Source organism: Acanthaster planci, linkage group LG12 (assembly GCF_054643075.1).
Source record: "Acanthaster planci isolate LZ-2023a linkage group LG12, COTS_SCS, whole genome shotgun sequence".
Taxonomy (NCBI): domain Eukaryota; kingdom Metazoa; phylum Echinodermata; class Asteroidea; order Valvatida; family Acanthasteridae; genus Acanthaster; species Acanthaster planci.
In genome coordinates this window covers 13,699,155-13,713,127 of record NC_141788.1, presented here as the reverse complement: position 1 = coordinate 13,713,127, position 13,973 = coordinate 13,699,155, and the positions used below count along the sequence as shown (strand labels likewise).

Genomic DNA, 13,973 nt, shown 5'->3' with positions numbered 1-13,973 from the left:
ATATAGAACGCAAGTTACTCTTTTAAAGCTAAAAGCTAAATTTACCACACTTGATATCCGTATGTAGGGCCTTCAAGACAACACCAGCCACCGAGCTGGCCTGGTGTTCTACTGATACCGAGACCTGTGAGTGTTAATTTTAACACAAGGTAAATGTTTTGTTCTGGCAGTTCAAAAGGTAAGAACAGAAATACAGACAGACGAACAAAAGCCAATTGTGTTTTCAAGACAATTTCTATATGGTTAAATATAGCCGAAATTAGAATTTTCAAACTAAAAAAAAATGATTCGCTAACCTGCATAACTATGACCATGACTCACACGTACTGCCATAGGTGAAAAAAGAAATGGAACTAATCTGCCAAATAAAACGAATAAGGCAGTGGTATGGGTGTGGCGCTTACAGCTTTTGTGATATACCGTTATTACTCCATGAAATATGGATTTCATCTTTAGATTTGTAAGGCTGACCCAGCTGATAGTAATTAAGACTGGACCGTACCATTTTGGGCCAGGATCAACGTACAGCAAGCATGCACTCTGCGCTTTTCACATTGCCCCTCAATGTTTACATTAGAAGTTCAGAGCGATCCCACCCAGGCTCGCACGACACGGGCGGTCTGCTCCCAGCCCGGCTGTTCGACGTGTGTGGTCCGCTTTGCCCTTGCCAGCAACCACGGCGGTCCAGGGAAAAGTATGGCCGACCGCCAAACAAAATATAAACTGTAGTTCCCAATGTTGAAGTTGAAGTCAGCAGATCTCAGACCCTTTTTGCCGTTATTTATGAATGTGTACCGACTGTACACACCATGATTAAATAAAATAACACTGCAACGATTTCATTCTGGTAAATAAAAATAAAGTTTTGAGTACAGACGAGTTTGCAAACGCTCTTAGTTTCGGTTTCTGAAAAGATGTAATAGGTTCACCATATCTCTAGCTGTACTGAACAAGAGTTAACGATAGAGGGCCTTGTGTGCAAAGAATGCTGGAGTTTTTTTATAATTATCTCACTGGCCAGAATTACTTTTTCTTTGGTGATTTATTGTCCACTTACATGTACATGTCAATAAACCAACAATCATCTTTTTCTCAGAAATAGAATAACTACTGAAATGAATGTCTTCCCTGAATGACATTACAGAAAGAAACATGGCCCTAAGTTTACCGTAAATTATTTATGAACATGAAATGTTTAAACATAATTATGCAAAGTTGCCATTAACCCTAAAGGATAGAATATATTGATTTAAAAAAATCACGTCTTAGAAGAATTCTTTGTAAACAACCCTTTATTCATAGAGCAAGGAACAGATGTAGCCAGTATGTTTAGGACTTTTTATTTATTGTTTTATTATGCCCTTTGCCCCTCTATTGAATAATAAAATAAGTCTTTGCTAGTCTCTAATATCTTCTGTTATCAAATATTTATGCTTTTAAATATATAGTACTAAGGGTACATATCATATTATATCAAGGAATTTATTATTTTAAAAGTTACGGAGCTGCGTAACACTGGACGGTATGTTTATGTAATGAAGAATAAAATGTCTACAGTGCTCATTAACGCAGGAATAGGATAGGCATCGATTTTGAAATAGAGCAAAAACATTTTCTTGAATAATAACACCATCCTGACATGTAGTGTATTTAAAGTTATAGTAAGGTAACTTTAAATAAGTTATAGTATTGTGTACCATTGCGCAAAACTGATATTACATGTACTTACAACAATGAAGATAAAATTATTCAGTGCATTTGTGAGATGGTTAGGGTTTGCAATTAGAATCCTTGGTCGCTAGAGAAGATGGAAGCACAAAGTTGCATGAAAGTTAACAGATTAAAGGTAGTACCGAAAGTTAATCGAAGCTTCGTTGTTTCTATAAAATACCAGGCCCAATTCTATTAGCTCCCTGTCACGCGCCTCTGCTATTTGTTATTTAATGACGGTGCAAACGTTGGGTTCTCGTCTTTAATTAATGTTGTTGAAGGTCTAAGAGACACCATTCGAAACCTTTGAAAACATTACAAAGAAAACTACAGGTTAAAACAAGACCAACATGAAGAACATTTCTCTTTACAATGAACTGACGGCACTGACCTTTGTCAACTGATTTGTTGACCAGGGTGGAATTGACTTCAATTCAAAAATTGCTCGGCAGTTAAAAATGCACGGGGGAGCTGTTAGATACCACATGATAATAGAGGGCTCCGTTCATGATACAGATGTATATGTAAATCAGATGTCATCTAATGATTACTTACCACTGATCTTATACCCTTTGACCTTAGTATCAAAAGGCATAGGCCTAAAGCGTTAACTTTTCTACCTTTTTAGGCCTACTGAATGTGTTGTGATTGTAAGGAATTCGAAAAATACCTCAAAATCCGTCTCTTGTTCTTACCACAAAACTGAAGTGTGGGGGATGACCCAAAAGTCCATCTCCTGTCAAAGAGAGGGGGACATATAACCCCCTCCCTCAGGGTTTACGCCCCTATTTTTTACGTTCTAAAAATGAAGCAGAAAATTTGTGCGTCCGGGTTTGGGCGATTTGTACACACTGTCAAAAGAGGGCGCACTAACGTTTCTGCGGATTTTTTCCCCTACTTACGTCTGCGCACGCGTAGCAGGTTGTTCAAAATTTCAACGGGAGAAATTAGGGGCTGTGTGAAAGCGCTGGGGTTTTTGTAGAATATTTCGCGTTTGCAGCTTTTTAATTGTACACTGTCAAGTGGAAAGCACCCAGAATGGATGTTTGTACTCTAAAAGTTGGCATGAATGTGGACATTCAGCGAAGTGACGGTAAATTTTAATGTTTTTTTTTTCGACCGTCCACTGTCAGGCAGCACTTCTTTGCAAGGCAGTGGCACTGTGCTACCTGGCATGCCTGGTTGACGTTGTGCTGTGCACGCGCACGGTCTGTCAGTCTGTGATGTTTTTACATGGAAATCGTCTACTTAGGCTAAGACCTAGGCCAGGCTGCAGCTTTATGTACTTTCGTGGTCCTTGTTTTGACGCTTCTATTTTGTGAATGGTGTTCACAGTGACTGTGGTGGTCCCCTTTTTCAATTTGAGTTGGATGATGCTTTCTGCTTTTAATTTAACTTTCAAGTTTAAGCCTTCCAATTCATGCATAAGTTACTTTATCATTGTTTATCATTGTAAGTTTGTAGACCTGTTAGATTTAAATTTTAGACTTGAAAAACCCCCTTCAGAGCCACAAGTAGCCTATGGAAAAAACATCTTGAAAAAAAGAGTAGTAAACAATAAAAAGATAAATCAAGAAGAGGTGCATTGTGAGGATTGGAACCAGGGGCTGGGTGTAGGCCCTAGTGCATGGTCATGTAGCTGCTCTATGTCAGTGTGTGGTAGGCATCTTGTAATGGTGTTGGCTCACAGAAATTTTTTATTTTTTCAAAGGGAGCACACATGATGTAGTTTGAAATGCATTAATCATGTATGCCACTAGCCCCACTAGTTTGGCATGGACTCTCACTCGTACTCCCGATCCATCCTTAGCCACACATCCGTATACGCAATTTCGTATTGGCATACTGAACATTTTCGGTGGGCGCAATTTCTTTTGCATACGAACATGATCCTTGACCTTTCTGTTTTCTAAAAACCATTTATTGAATGATTTTACTCACGTTATTCAGGTATTTTCCAGTCTTTTTGTCTTTATCCATTCAATCTAATGGGGCTCGCTCTCTCAGTCGCCATCTTTAAAATAAGGTCGTTGAACAATATGTCACTTGACCCCTCATCGTCTCGACGGCTCTTCCATGTCAAGACATCTAAACTGCTGCCAAAGTTTTGGAAGAGCCCATTGGTACATGTAGTATCTTATCGCTCAGTTCGTTTATTACATATGTCTTGACATGGAAGAGCCGTCAAGACGATGAAGGGTCAAGTGACATATTGTTCAACAATCTTATTTTAAAGATGGCGACTGAGAGAGCGAGCCCCATTAGATTGAATGGATAAAGGCAAAAAGACTGGAAAATACCTGAATAACGTGAGTGAAAACGGAAAGGTCAAGGATCATGTTCGTATGCAAAAGAAATTGCACCCACGATGATAAGTTTGTGCGGCGAAATGTTCAGTACGCCGACACGAAATAGCGTATACGGATTTGTGGCTAAGGATGGATCGGGAGTGAGAGTCCGTGCCACACTAGTGGGGCTAGTACGCCACCAACAAATAGCATGAGCAGTGCTACTGCCTGATCTGGCTCTACTGAGTGGAGCGTTAGTAGAAAATGGCTACAAAACACAGGGCGAAGGTTCCTTTCGGTTTCTCTGTTTTCTCAGAATGATGCAATCTACATTCAATATGTTCAGAATTCACATCTTGGCATGAACAGAAAAAAACCCCCTTTTTAGCTTGTTATAGTTGAGCTCTGAAGACAAAGGACACTGCTTTCGATGTGGATGCTTCCATATTTATTTGAACAGATAAAATCAGAGAAAACATGTTTTCCTTTGAGGTGCTCTTTAAATGCCAAAAGAAAATTTGGGGGGCTGTAATGATATATCCGACTTCAAAATCTGTCAAAATCCGACCCTTTTTGCTGGACACACGAACGACACTTAAACTTTTCGCCGCCTGCTCCATTCAAATACTCGGGCCGAATAACTCTATGGGCGAACATGGTCCTCCCAGAAACACGCACGAGTGGCCTATACATGGTCTGGGCACAAGACTTGTTGATAGTGACGATTGGGAGTGCTACCAACAACTGTTTCCTGGTCAATACGTCTTGTGCCCTGACTACATATGGGCACTCCTGCGGTTTCGTTAGAGGACCATGTTCGCCCATAGAGGTACATGTATTGCTGTCGCAAAATCTCGGCCTGCGTATACCTGATCTTAAGCCTCACAAAATTAGGGACAATGCCAGTTCACCAGTGATTTAGGCCTACATGTGCATGTATGTATACGGTATGCAAACACGGGCCAGTGTGGTTGACGGCATCTCAATTTCCTCTCCATTTTTGGGCCCGTGAAATCATGCTTTTTTGTTTGTTTGATACCTGGGTCCTGCTAGGTCGGGTTCACTCAGCATGTATCAGTGGAATCAGCAAAGCTACAGACAGCGTTACCGTTGAATGGTTTGAGCGTGGAGAAACCAAAGGAAAGGAGGTAAGTACATGTACGCTATGAACGATGTTGGGAAGGTGGAAATTGTCTTGAAGCTCATCTGCTGGCATTGAGCAACAAAACCAAACTAACCAGTATTTCCTGTATGTGGGATCCCCTCCAGAAATTGTGTCCTGACCCAAATTGGTAAATTTTTTATTCTACTTTTCTTCCCTCTGGTGGGTGAGCCCCTTTGATTGAGATTTGAAGCATTTGGCTAGACTCATTTGACCAATAGTGAGCCCAGTACAGAGATATTTGCTGGAGAGAACGTTTGAAATACACGGTCAGTATTTGTCTCATCTTTGAGGGTTCTTGAGAATTTTTTGGTGTGTTTTTGTGCTGATGAATTTTCATATTTGTGAGCAAAATATTGATGCCCTCTTTGACAGAAACATCCACACCGAGCATTGCTAGGATCTTTGTTTTTCTGCTGTGGTAAACTTGTTGCTTTTGTTGATTGGTGATTAAATGTGTGTGCTTTGCAGGATCATTGTTTGTGAAGTAAATTGTAACCTCAATGGGGATACTCAATACAACCGACATCACAGGTCTAGTGCCCTTAAGTTAAACAACATGGTTCATATAACTTGTTAAGAAATACACTTAAGTTGTACATGTAGGTTGGTCTGAAGTACAAAGCACATGAATCAATAGCTTTAAACTTGTAAACAGGACTAGTGAACATACATGTAATTTTACAAAGATCTGATGTACAAGAGCACAACCTCTGTTGTCATGGATACTGCCCGTAAAACATAAAGATTGTTGAAAATAGTGTAAAATATATAGCACTCCCCTTAACCGGATGACCGAAACATCAGTGCAAAAAACTGACAACATAGACTCGTTGAGATTTTCCCGTCAATTTGTTGATCTGTAGGTAGAGATATCGCAGGTCTACGCTCTAAACCCCGAGCTGAGCCCAGAGATGGTTCAAGACATTCCCATCCCCCACACCAAGCCCCCTCCTGCGGCCTCCAGTAATCGAGCCAGGCCTAGCAGTGCTAGAATGCCTTTAGCTAATGTACAGCAACCGCAGCATGTGGCTAAGCCAGCCAGAGAACAGAATAGAGGTATGTGTCATGCTTACATCATACAAGTCAGTCAGCACTTCTCAGCAAGTCAAGCAACAAAGCCCTCGATGGTTGATACAGGTTTTTCTCGAACACATGTGGCATTGTTAACCCGTGTTGATGGGCTTCATCTTCATTCTGTTAAAGCTTGGTTATAAATTGCAAATCATTTGAAACATTTTAGTTTCTTGAAATTCAGTCTGGAAGTGAAGCGTTAGTTTGTAGAGATTGGATAATGTGGCACATACAATTTTGACACTCTCAAATACTTTTTATTATCATAGTTGATTAATTTTCTTATTTGGGCACATTTTAATGGGTTCATTGCATGCCTCAAAATAAATTTGGGAAACCATGTCAGAACAGCAGTTTAGTCATACTGTGAATGCATGGTACATGTACACATAACTTCCTTGAAGACTAGATTTTAGAGATTTGTTTAACCCTAACCCTACATAATACTACAAATTACTACTTGTAGTCAAATGTAGTACTGAGCGCTGTCGCTTGTAAGAGGACATGACTTAATTGTTCAGTGAAGCCGTAAGATACAATAGATAAGACAATGTACCATACAGTGCTGTGGCACTATGAATGCATGGCTTTATTGTTCTCTGTACAAGTAACAATGGAAGTAACCTAGCCAGAAGTAGTAATCTGTAGCACTAGGTCCTTCAGGCTCAGACTATTACTTAGTATTTTGTAGTACTGTGTAGTGTAAGCCAAACAATATGCTTGGCGGTTAGGGTTAATAGGACTTTTAAAACATTTTCATCCATGATAACTTCATGTTAGGTCAAAAGAATATACAAAGCACATGGAGCCCCATTTCATACATTGCTAAGAACATAAACTATTTGTTTCCAAGGGAATGTACCATGTACTGTACATGTACAGTAGGTCACCCTACATCTCTTGCACTATGTGTTTCTTGTGACTGGTTCTCTACCAATTTTTTTTTTCTCAGCACACAAATGTAAATAAGCTAACCTCTAAATTTGCTGTCAACCCTTTCCATGACCTCGGGCGCTGCAACATTGAATTGTGAGCTGTTATGATGCATTTAGACCACAGCACTGTCACTGCTTTCACAGCAACCAGTGAAAATATTACATCCCAACTACAGCATCAATCCCAACTGCTGGAACAGTCCCAACTACATGTCTAGCGATTTCAGTCGGTAAATGTCTACAATTTTTCAACCTTCTTCAGGTATTTCCAGTTTACACTTGGTGTTTCAAGCATTCCACAAACAAAAACTAGATTCTACTATTTAAAAGTATATATACAGAATGACACTGCAATGTGCTTTGGCACACACTGGCATGTTATACCATTGTTGAGCAGACCCGACCCCCGCATCACAGTTGGGACGGTCCCAACTCTAGTTGGGACAGATGCTGTAGTTGGGGTACAGCACAGACACCAGGAGGTTTTTGCTTGGCCCCATGTTGTGAGGTGGGTTTCCCAAGTCTACACATCTTTGAAAGCTACATGTACATTGTATGTGTATGAAAGCTGAGGCTTTGCCAGATCTAGATTGTGCCACTTGAAGTACCATGCCCATGGAATCCACTGGCTTGTGGCTATAGCCCTTTCCCATAGTCTTGTCTGTTTACTCCAGACGTACCCAGTTGCTTCGCACACAGCCTCAGTTTCTAGTGTGGGTCTTTTGTGCATCTATGCAATGCCCATAGGTAATGTTGTGTCAAAGTTTTGTCCACCGTGTCAGGTAAATCTGACTCCAGACAGAATTGAGTTTGGTGTCAGTCAGTGTGCCAACAATTCATTCAGAAAATCTATGTACAAGTGCAGGTACTATTCCCCACCTGCTGTGCCAAATGTTTGGGTATGGAAATCTGCATTTTGTATTTTGACTTCAGCTAGAAGCATAAAATTGTAAACATACCGGTACATGTAATATAATTGTGTGAAGAGCAACACACAGGTACACCATGTATTTTCTGACTCAGAAGGCTGTCATCACATTATCAATTCCAAATGGACAGGGTAATCTGAGAGGCAGACACCAGACCTGCATAATTACATGTAGGGGCAACCAGCCATGATGTCCATGATGGGGCTCCATGTGCTCTGACACGACAGTGTATAAAATTAGAAAGGATGTTGTGTGGATGTGTACCCTGGCTCTAGGGGTTCAAATTGTTCAGAATTGTTGGGGTCATTATGCAGAACCTCACAAGCAACCATACTTAGTCATACTAATTAAATGTACATGCACAGGTGTAATGTGTAATGGTGAAATCAGTTTATTGATTGACATTGTAGGATGCTTTGTCTCATTAGCCCCGACTGATGTACTGTCCATGTAGCATACTGCATTTTTGGCAACTTCTGAAGTCTGATAAACAGGCCTGCAATAAGTTGTCAGGTTACATTTGCTGAAATATGTCTCAGTTTGTCTTGTTATTTGCTCTGTCAGGCATGACTGCACACTCAGCATAATCTCTCAAGCACATACATGTACACACCTGTACAGTACCAGTGCATGTCCATGTCTGGAGTCTGCCTACCCCTAATGCTCAGCTGAATACAGTTTGATATCGGTACAAAAAGTTATGTGTATTTATACATGTGTTCATGTAGGGCTACACTAATCCTTGAATGGGCTGCCTCTTAACCTTTGCAGTATATTTGAAGCTCCAATCTGTGGTGCACATAAAATCACATGTAAGGGTTCATGTACAAGGTTGGGGCTGCTCCATGGTTGGAACAAGGCTTTATCAACTGAATGTCCCAAGTATTGAGCTTTAAATACATGTACATGTAGAACAATCAGGAGTCCACATGTATGTATGTATTAGTAATTGATATACATTTTGTTTTTCTTCAGTGAAATTCCTCTTTAAGTCAAGGATTTGAAACAATGTTAATGCATGAATATAATGTTTGAATTTCATATGTTCACAGTTTATAAATATTGAAAGATGCTCTTGCTCTGCATTGTGCCAAAAATTTATATTACGTTGTACTACATTCATGTGTGTGTACGCACATTGCATTACTTTAATCATTGTGTGTTCTGCTTACATGGCATTCTATGGCATAGGTAAGCCCCGATGATGAGACTGTAGATTGAAAACCCCAAAATTGCTGTACATGTAATGAGAGCTGCTGGACGTTTCTTTGTGATCCACATGTATCTATTTGAATGTGAAATGACCTTTTATAGATCAGATGCATCCAGTGTATTCCTACATGTATCTGAACATCTATGTGAACCAGTTGAATTCGTGGCTTGCATTGATCAGAATGATATCAGATCAACTAAACCACTCACTGTTTGTGCATTCTCAGTTTCGGATTGACGTAAAGAAAAAATCTTGATTTTTTTGAAAGAAAAGATACAATTTTTAATTGAAGTTCACAAAACTAAACTACATGATGAAACCTACGTTACATGTAATGTACAACAAATTCACCAACACTGGGCGTTAAGGAAAATGTCTGTGCTGAATGTTCATTTCTTAGTATTTATGTTCCAAATACTTGAGAGGTCATCCTCATCCATCTTGTCCCTGCCCTTGGTGTGATGTCATCATGGCTTCTGAGTGTCATCCCCGTCATGCCAATTTGCATTTGCCAATGGTGACTCATCCCATAGCAGAAGGACTTGGATGACAGAACTATACTGATACCATGAAGGCCTATTGTTTACGTATTCCACCCACCAGACGAACCCGTGCATTTACATATGTACATGTACCAGGAACAGCTGGCACTGAGATGCTCCTCTGTAGCAGCAGCTGGACAGAATGCCCTCAGATACCTCTATAAAGCCGTATTAATTAATTAATCCAAAGCATGGTATATACATGTACATGTGCATGTCGTCAATTCATTTACAATTGTCTTTGCTGTTTAGGATTCAGTGACCTAAAAAACTCAATGCAATCATTTAGTGCATTGAAAATTGATGATAGATACAGCTCAGTCTCCATGGAAACAGTGTCAGGTGACTTAACCACTTACATGTAATACATGTACATGTACTTTTGAAAGACTCCATGTGACATGAAGATAATTATGTACATGTGCCGACTCTATGCATCACATAATTTGTGCATTCTAAACATGTAACAAAACCATTGTTCATTTGTGAGAGATAAAAGCAAAGGACTGCTGAAGGTGGTATCGTAGATTTGTTACAGTTTTCAGTTTTGCTCCGTGCTCTAAGATAGTGAGACATCATCGGGCATGCAATTGCAATATCAACTTGAGTTTTTTTTCCTCTCTTTTGCTGCCTCTTTCTATGCATATATGCTTCAGAAGATGGTAAATCAATGACTGACTAATTCCTTTGTAAATTACTCGACAGAAGTTTAGTTTAGTGGATTCTTGTATGCGGTGGCTGCTTGGATCATCAGTCTGCCCTCCTCCTCCCAACCTGAACACTCCCCCAACCCTACCCCTTCTCTTTCACCTCCTTGTGGTGCATGTGATGACTTGTACTGCATGCATTCTTTCTAGAGTGATGCATGTATTCTGGGAGGCTTAGAATCATTCTTTCCTTGTTTTATGGAACTCAAATACATGTACATGTACACATTGGCTTAATCGGTTACTGGTACTTACAACTTATTAAAACATAGCCTCCCCTCCCCCCGGTGTGTGAAAAAGCCTACTGAAATTGGAGTTTGAGGACTGTTAGTGTCAGTGTTAAGATTAACCAAAAGGCATGCTACAGCATCTGATATGTACATGTATTGACATATAGAAAGTACCGTACATGTACATGTATCAGTACTGTACATGTTCATACCTGCACATTCTTTAATATTGTATCATTTATGTGAATGACTTCCTTTTGTCTCAGACACTCAGGAGTGTTCCACATTGCTTGCATAAATCATACACTGTCTCAATCAATATATTGCATTATACATGTTCTTATTTTAGGTGAACAGAAAGAACATGTATCAGAAATATTACTTCATGCCCACTGCATGAACAGCAGAGAGATGTATGCTTTACTTGGTCTCTCTGTATTTGTATGAAAATTATTAGCACTGTAAGCACATCAATTTATTTATAAGGGAGTATGCATTGCACGATGTACAATTGTACATGTATGTGTAGCTACATGTACAGGCACAATGTACATGGACAGCTGTGCACAAGTACAGTAGCTATACATCTTACTACGCAGATGCACATTTCTGAAATCACATTACATGTAGTTGGAGTTCAAATTGTAATACATCTATACATGTTTGAGTTACATGGTTACGTACAGTAGGGAGGGATGGAAGGCTAGTGCACTTATTCAAAAAACTTAAGGACCACTTTTGATTTTGTGTATATTGTTTTTATATGAGTTTTTTTACTGCTGAAAATGTGCATTTGATGTTTTGAAACATTAAAAAAAAATTTATTCCAATGAGAACACCATCTACACAAACAAAAAATGAAAGAACTAGACCCCGCTAATTGTTTGAAAAAAAAATTTACAAGGTAAGAAAACAGTGGTCCTTACCTGTTTTGAGTATCGTATACCGTATGCTGTGTACTGTATGTTTACAGTGTGGGATACGATGTAGAGATGCAACTTTCTAACTTTCACGACACCCATTGAAATGTAGGTGCTATAGTGGTGTGGCAGTTCAGATTAGCTTTTGTGTACTCTTTGTATCATACATTTTCTACCGACGGGTACATGCACCTGTATGTTCTTTTTTTTGCCATAAACACTCTGTGCTTGCTTTGATTTACTGAATTCTGATATACATTACTCATGTTGCATGTTTATTTTCACCTGTCAGTGAAGGGGGTATTGTTTTAATGATTTTACCAATGTGTGTCGTCCACCAAAATGAATGTTTAGAGACAAAATTTGGTGCCTTTTTCCAATGTTAGTGATAGTTAATGTATGATGATAAAGGTTGTCATATTGTGATCATGTACATGTACTATATGGGTGTCAGAGGGTTGTCTTCATTATGATGCATGTACATCCGTGAATTGGCAATAAATCCCATTAGATTCAACACAACCAAAGCATTAATGCCTGTTTTTCCTTCCTTTTTCCTGTGTGTACATGTATATTCTTCTTCATGCTGTCTGCGTTGTGCACCTGACCTTGCAGTATCTTCAGCTAGAGCGAGTCGTCCAAGCGTCTTAAAGGAGGCAGAGAATGGAGCCATTAACCACCACTCCCCTGCCCCTGCTGGCCCTGTACAGAACCTGCAGAAACAGGTGCCAACTGGTGAGTTGGTCTCCCTTGTGAGGATTTCCAGAATTGAGTGATCCCTAGTCCTACTGTATACCAAATAAAGTGTTTCTTTTTTAGGAGTGGAGGGTTGAACAATGCACTTCTATCTTAAACAGTTTAGACTCATGGAACAAAGATAGCATTATACCCCTAAAACATACCTTTCTAAAAACAATGCCACTTACATGTATATGTACGGTAAGTAAAATGAATGAACATATTAGTTTTTGTAACAATGACTATGGGTATCTGTTATCATGTTTATATGTATGCATACAATGTGCTCTCTTAAAAGTACTTGTAAATTCCTCATCAAACTGTGCGATTTTCCCTGAGATTGTCAACGAGAAAATTTACATTTGTGGGTTACCAAATTACTTGTATATGTCTTCTAATGCTTCTGTGTTTCAGGAAAAATGCTTCTTGTAATGCAAGTTTATGAACCCATATTCATTTATATGGGTACCCTGACTCTCAGTGTTTGACCTTTGACCCTTATGCATCCATCTCAATAGCTGCTTCACGCCGTAGGTCCAATGTTGTCAAGGAGGTGGACAAGATTAAGAAAAATCGGGAGGAGAGACGGGCGAAGCAAGCTGAACAGATCCAGCAACGGAACCAGGTACATGTAGGAGCAGGAGCTTCCCTCTTTGATGGCTCCGCCTTCCAATCCAGGTTGTAATCCAGCCGTGGGTCATGGGTTGTCCTTGGTCAAGCCTGTTAATCCCTATTTGCCCCTCTTAATAATACACATACAGGAGTGTATTGGATACCAGCATTGGCTTGCTGGTAACCTGGGATGGACTGGTAACCCATCAAAGGGAAGTGATGCATTCCAGTCATTTCATTCTTAGGAAACTGGAGATAAGACAAAGACTTATTGAGCTGTTGGTTTGGTTTGGACTGACTTCTTTTTTTACATTTGTCTTGATTTTTTAAATTGCTCTCTGACCTATTAATGATACTAAATGTTTGGTTTTCAATCCCTGTCTGTGTTTACATTTCAGGATATGGATGGTAACCATCCGCAGTATGATTTTATCCGTATGATCAGGGAATACCAGGAAGATTTGGAATTTCGTCCAGTTACCAGCAATGATTTGGTAAATAGGGCTGATATTCTGTATACATACAGTGTATGTAGAAGTTTTGTGAAAGGGTATAGATGTTGCAATGCATAGGTCACAAATTTGAGTAACCTTTTGATGTCACATCCAGCTTACTGTTTTCTGAAATTTCAGGGGTGTAATTCCTCAGAAATTTTTCAGGATTGTTCACTTTAACCCCTAGACAACGGGAATTTCTTTCCGAAAGCCGACTCCAAGAATTCCAGCCTTGCTTGGCCACGAAGGCCACCTGCCAAACTGCAAATTCTCGGTTTGTGGCCCTGCTTGCTCTGCACGCTTTGAATTACACAGTGAAAAGGCTGATTGTTCGGTGGCATGCAGCTCTACTCACACTTCCACATTACCGTTGCCTCTTTTCAAAGTGGGGACCATTGTGAAGCTGGTGATTATGATGC

General features: G+C 39.7%; 1 protein-coding gene across 1 annotated transcript in view; it reads left to right on the top strand.

Moving 5' to 3' along the window:
* The first annotated feature begins 2,632 nt into the window (after positions 1 to 2,632).
* The window catches only part of kif2a (kinesin family member 2A), a 29,982-nt gene continuing 18,641 nt past the window's right edge, over positions 2,633 to 13,973 (top strand). Inside the window, exons 1-6 of the mRNA XM_022249752.2 lie at positions 2,633 to 2,803; positions 5,052 to 5,146; positions 6,027 to 6,219; positions 12,326 to 12,445; positions 12,967 to 13,073; positions 13,459 to 13,554. Of these exons, the coding sequence (XP_022105444.1) occupies positions 2,749 to 2,803; positions 5,052 to 5,146; positions 6,027 to 6,219; positions 12,326 to 12,445; positions 12,967 to 13,073; positions 13,459 to 13,554 (666 nt within the window). The 5' untranslated portion in view covers positions 2,633 to 2,748. The remainder of the gene's footprint in view (positions 2,804 to 5,051; positions 5,147 to 6,026; positions 6,220 to 12,325; positions 12,446 to 12,966; positions 13,074 to 13,458; positions 13,555 to 13,973) is intronic.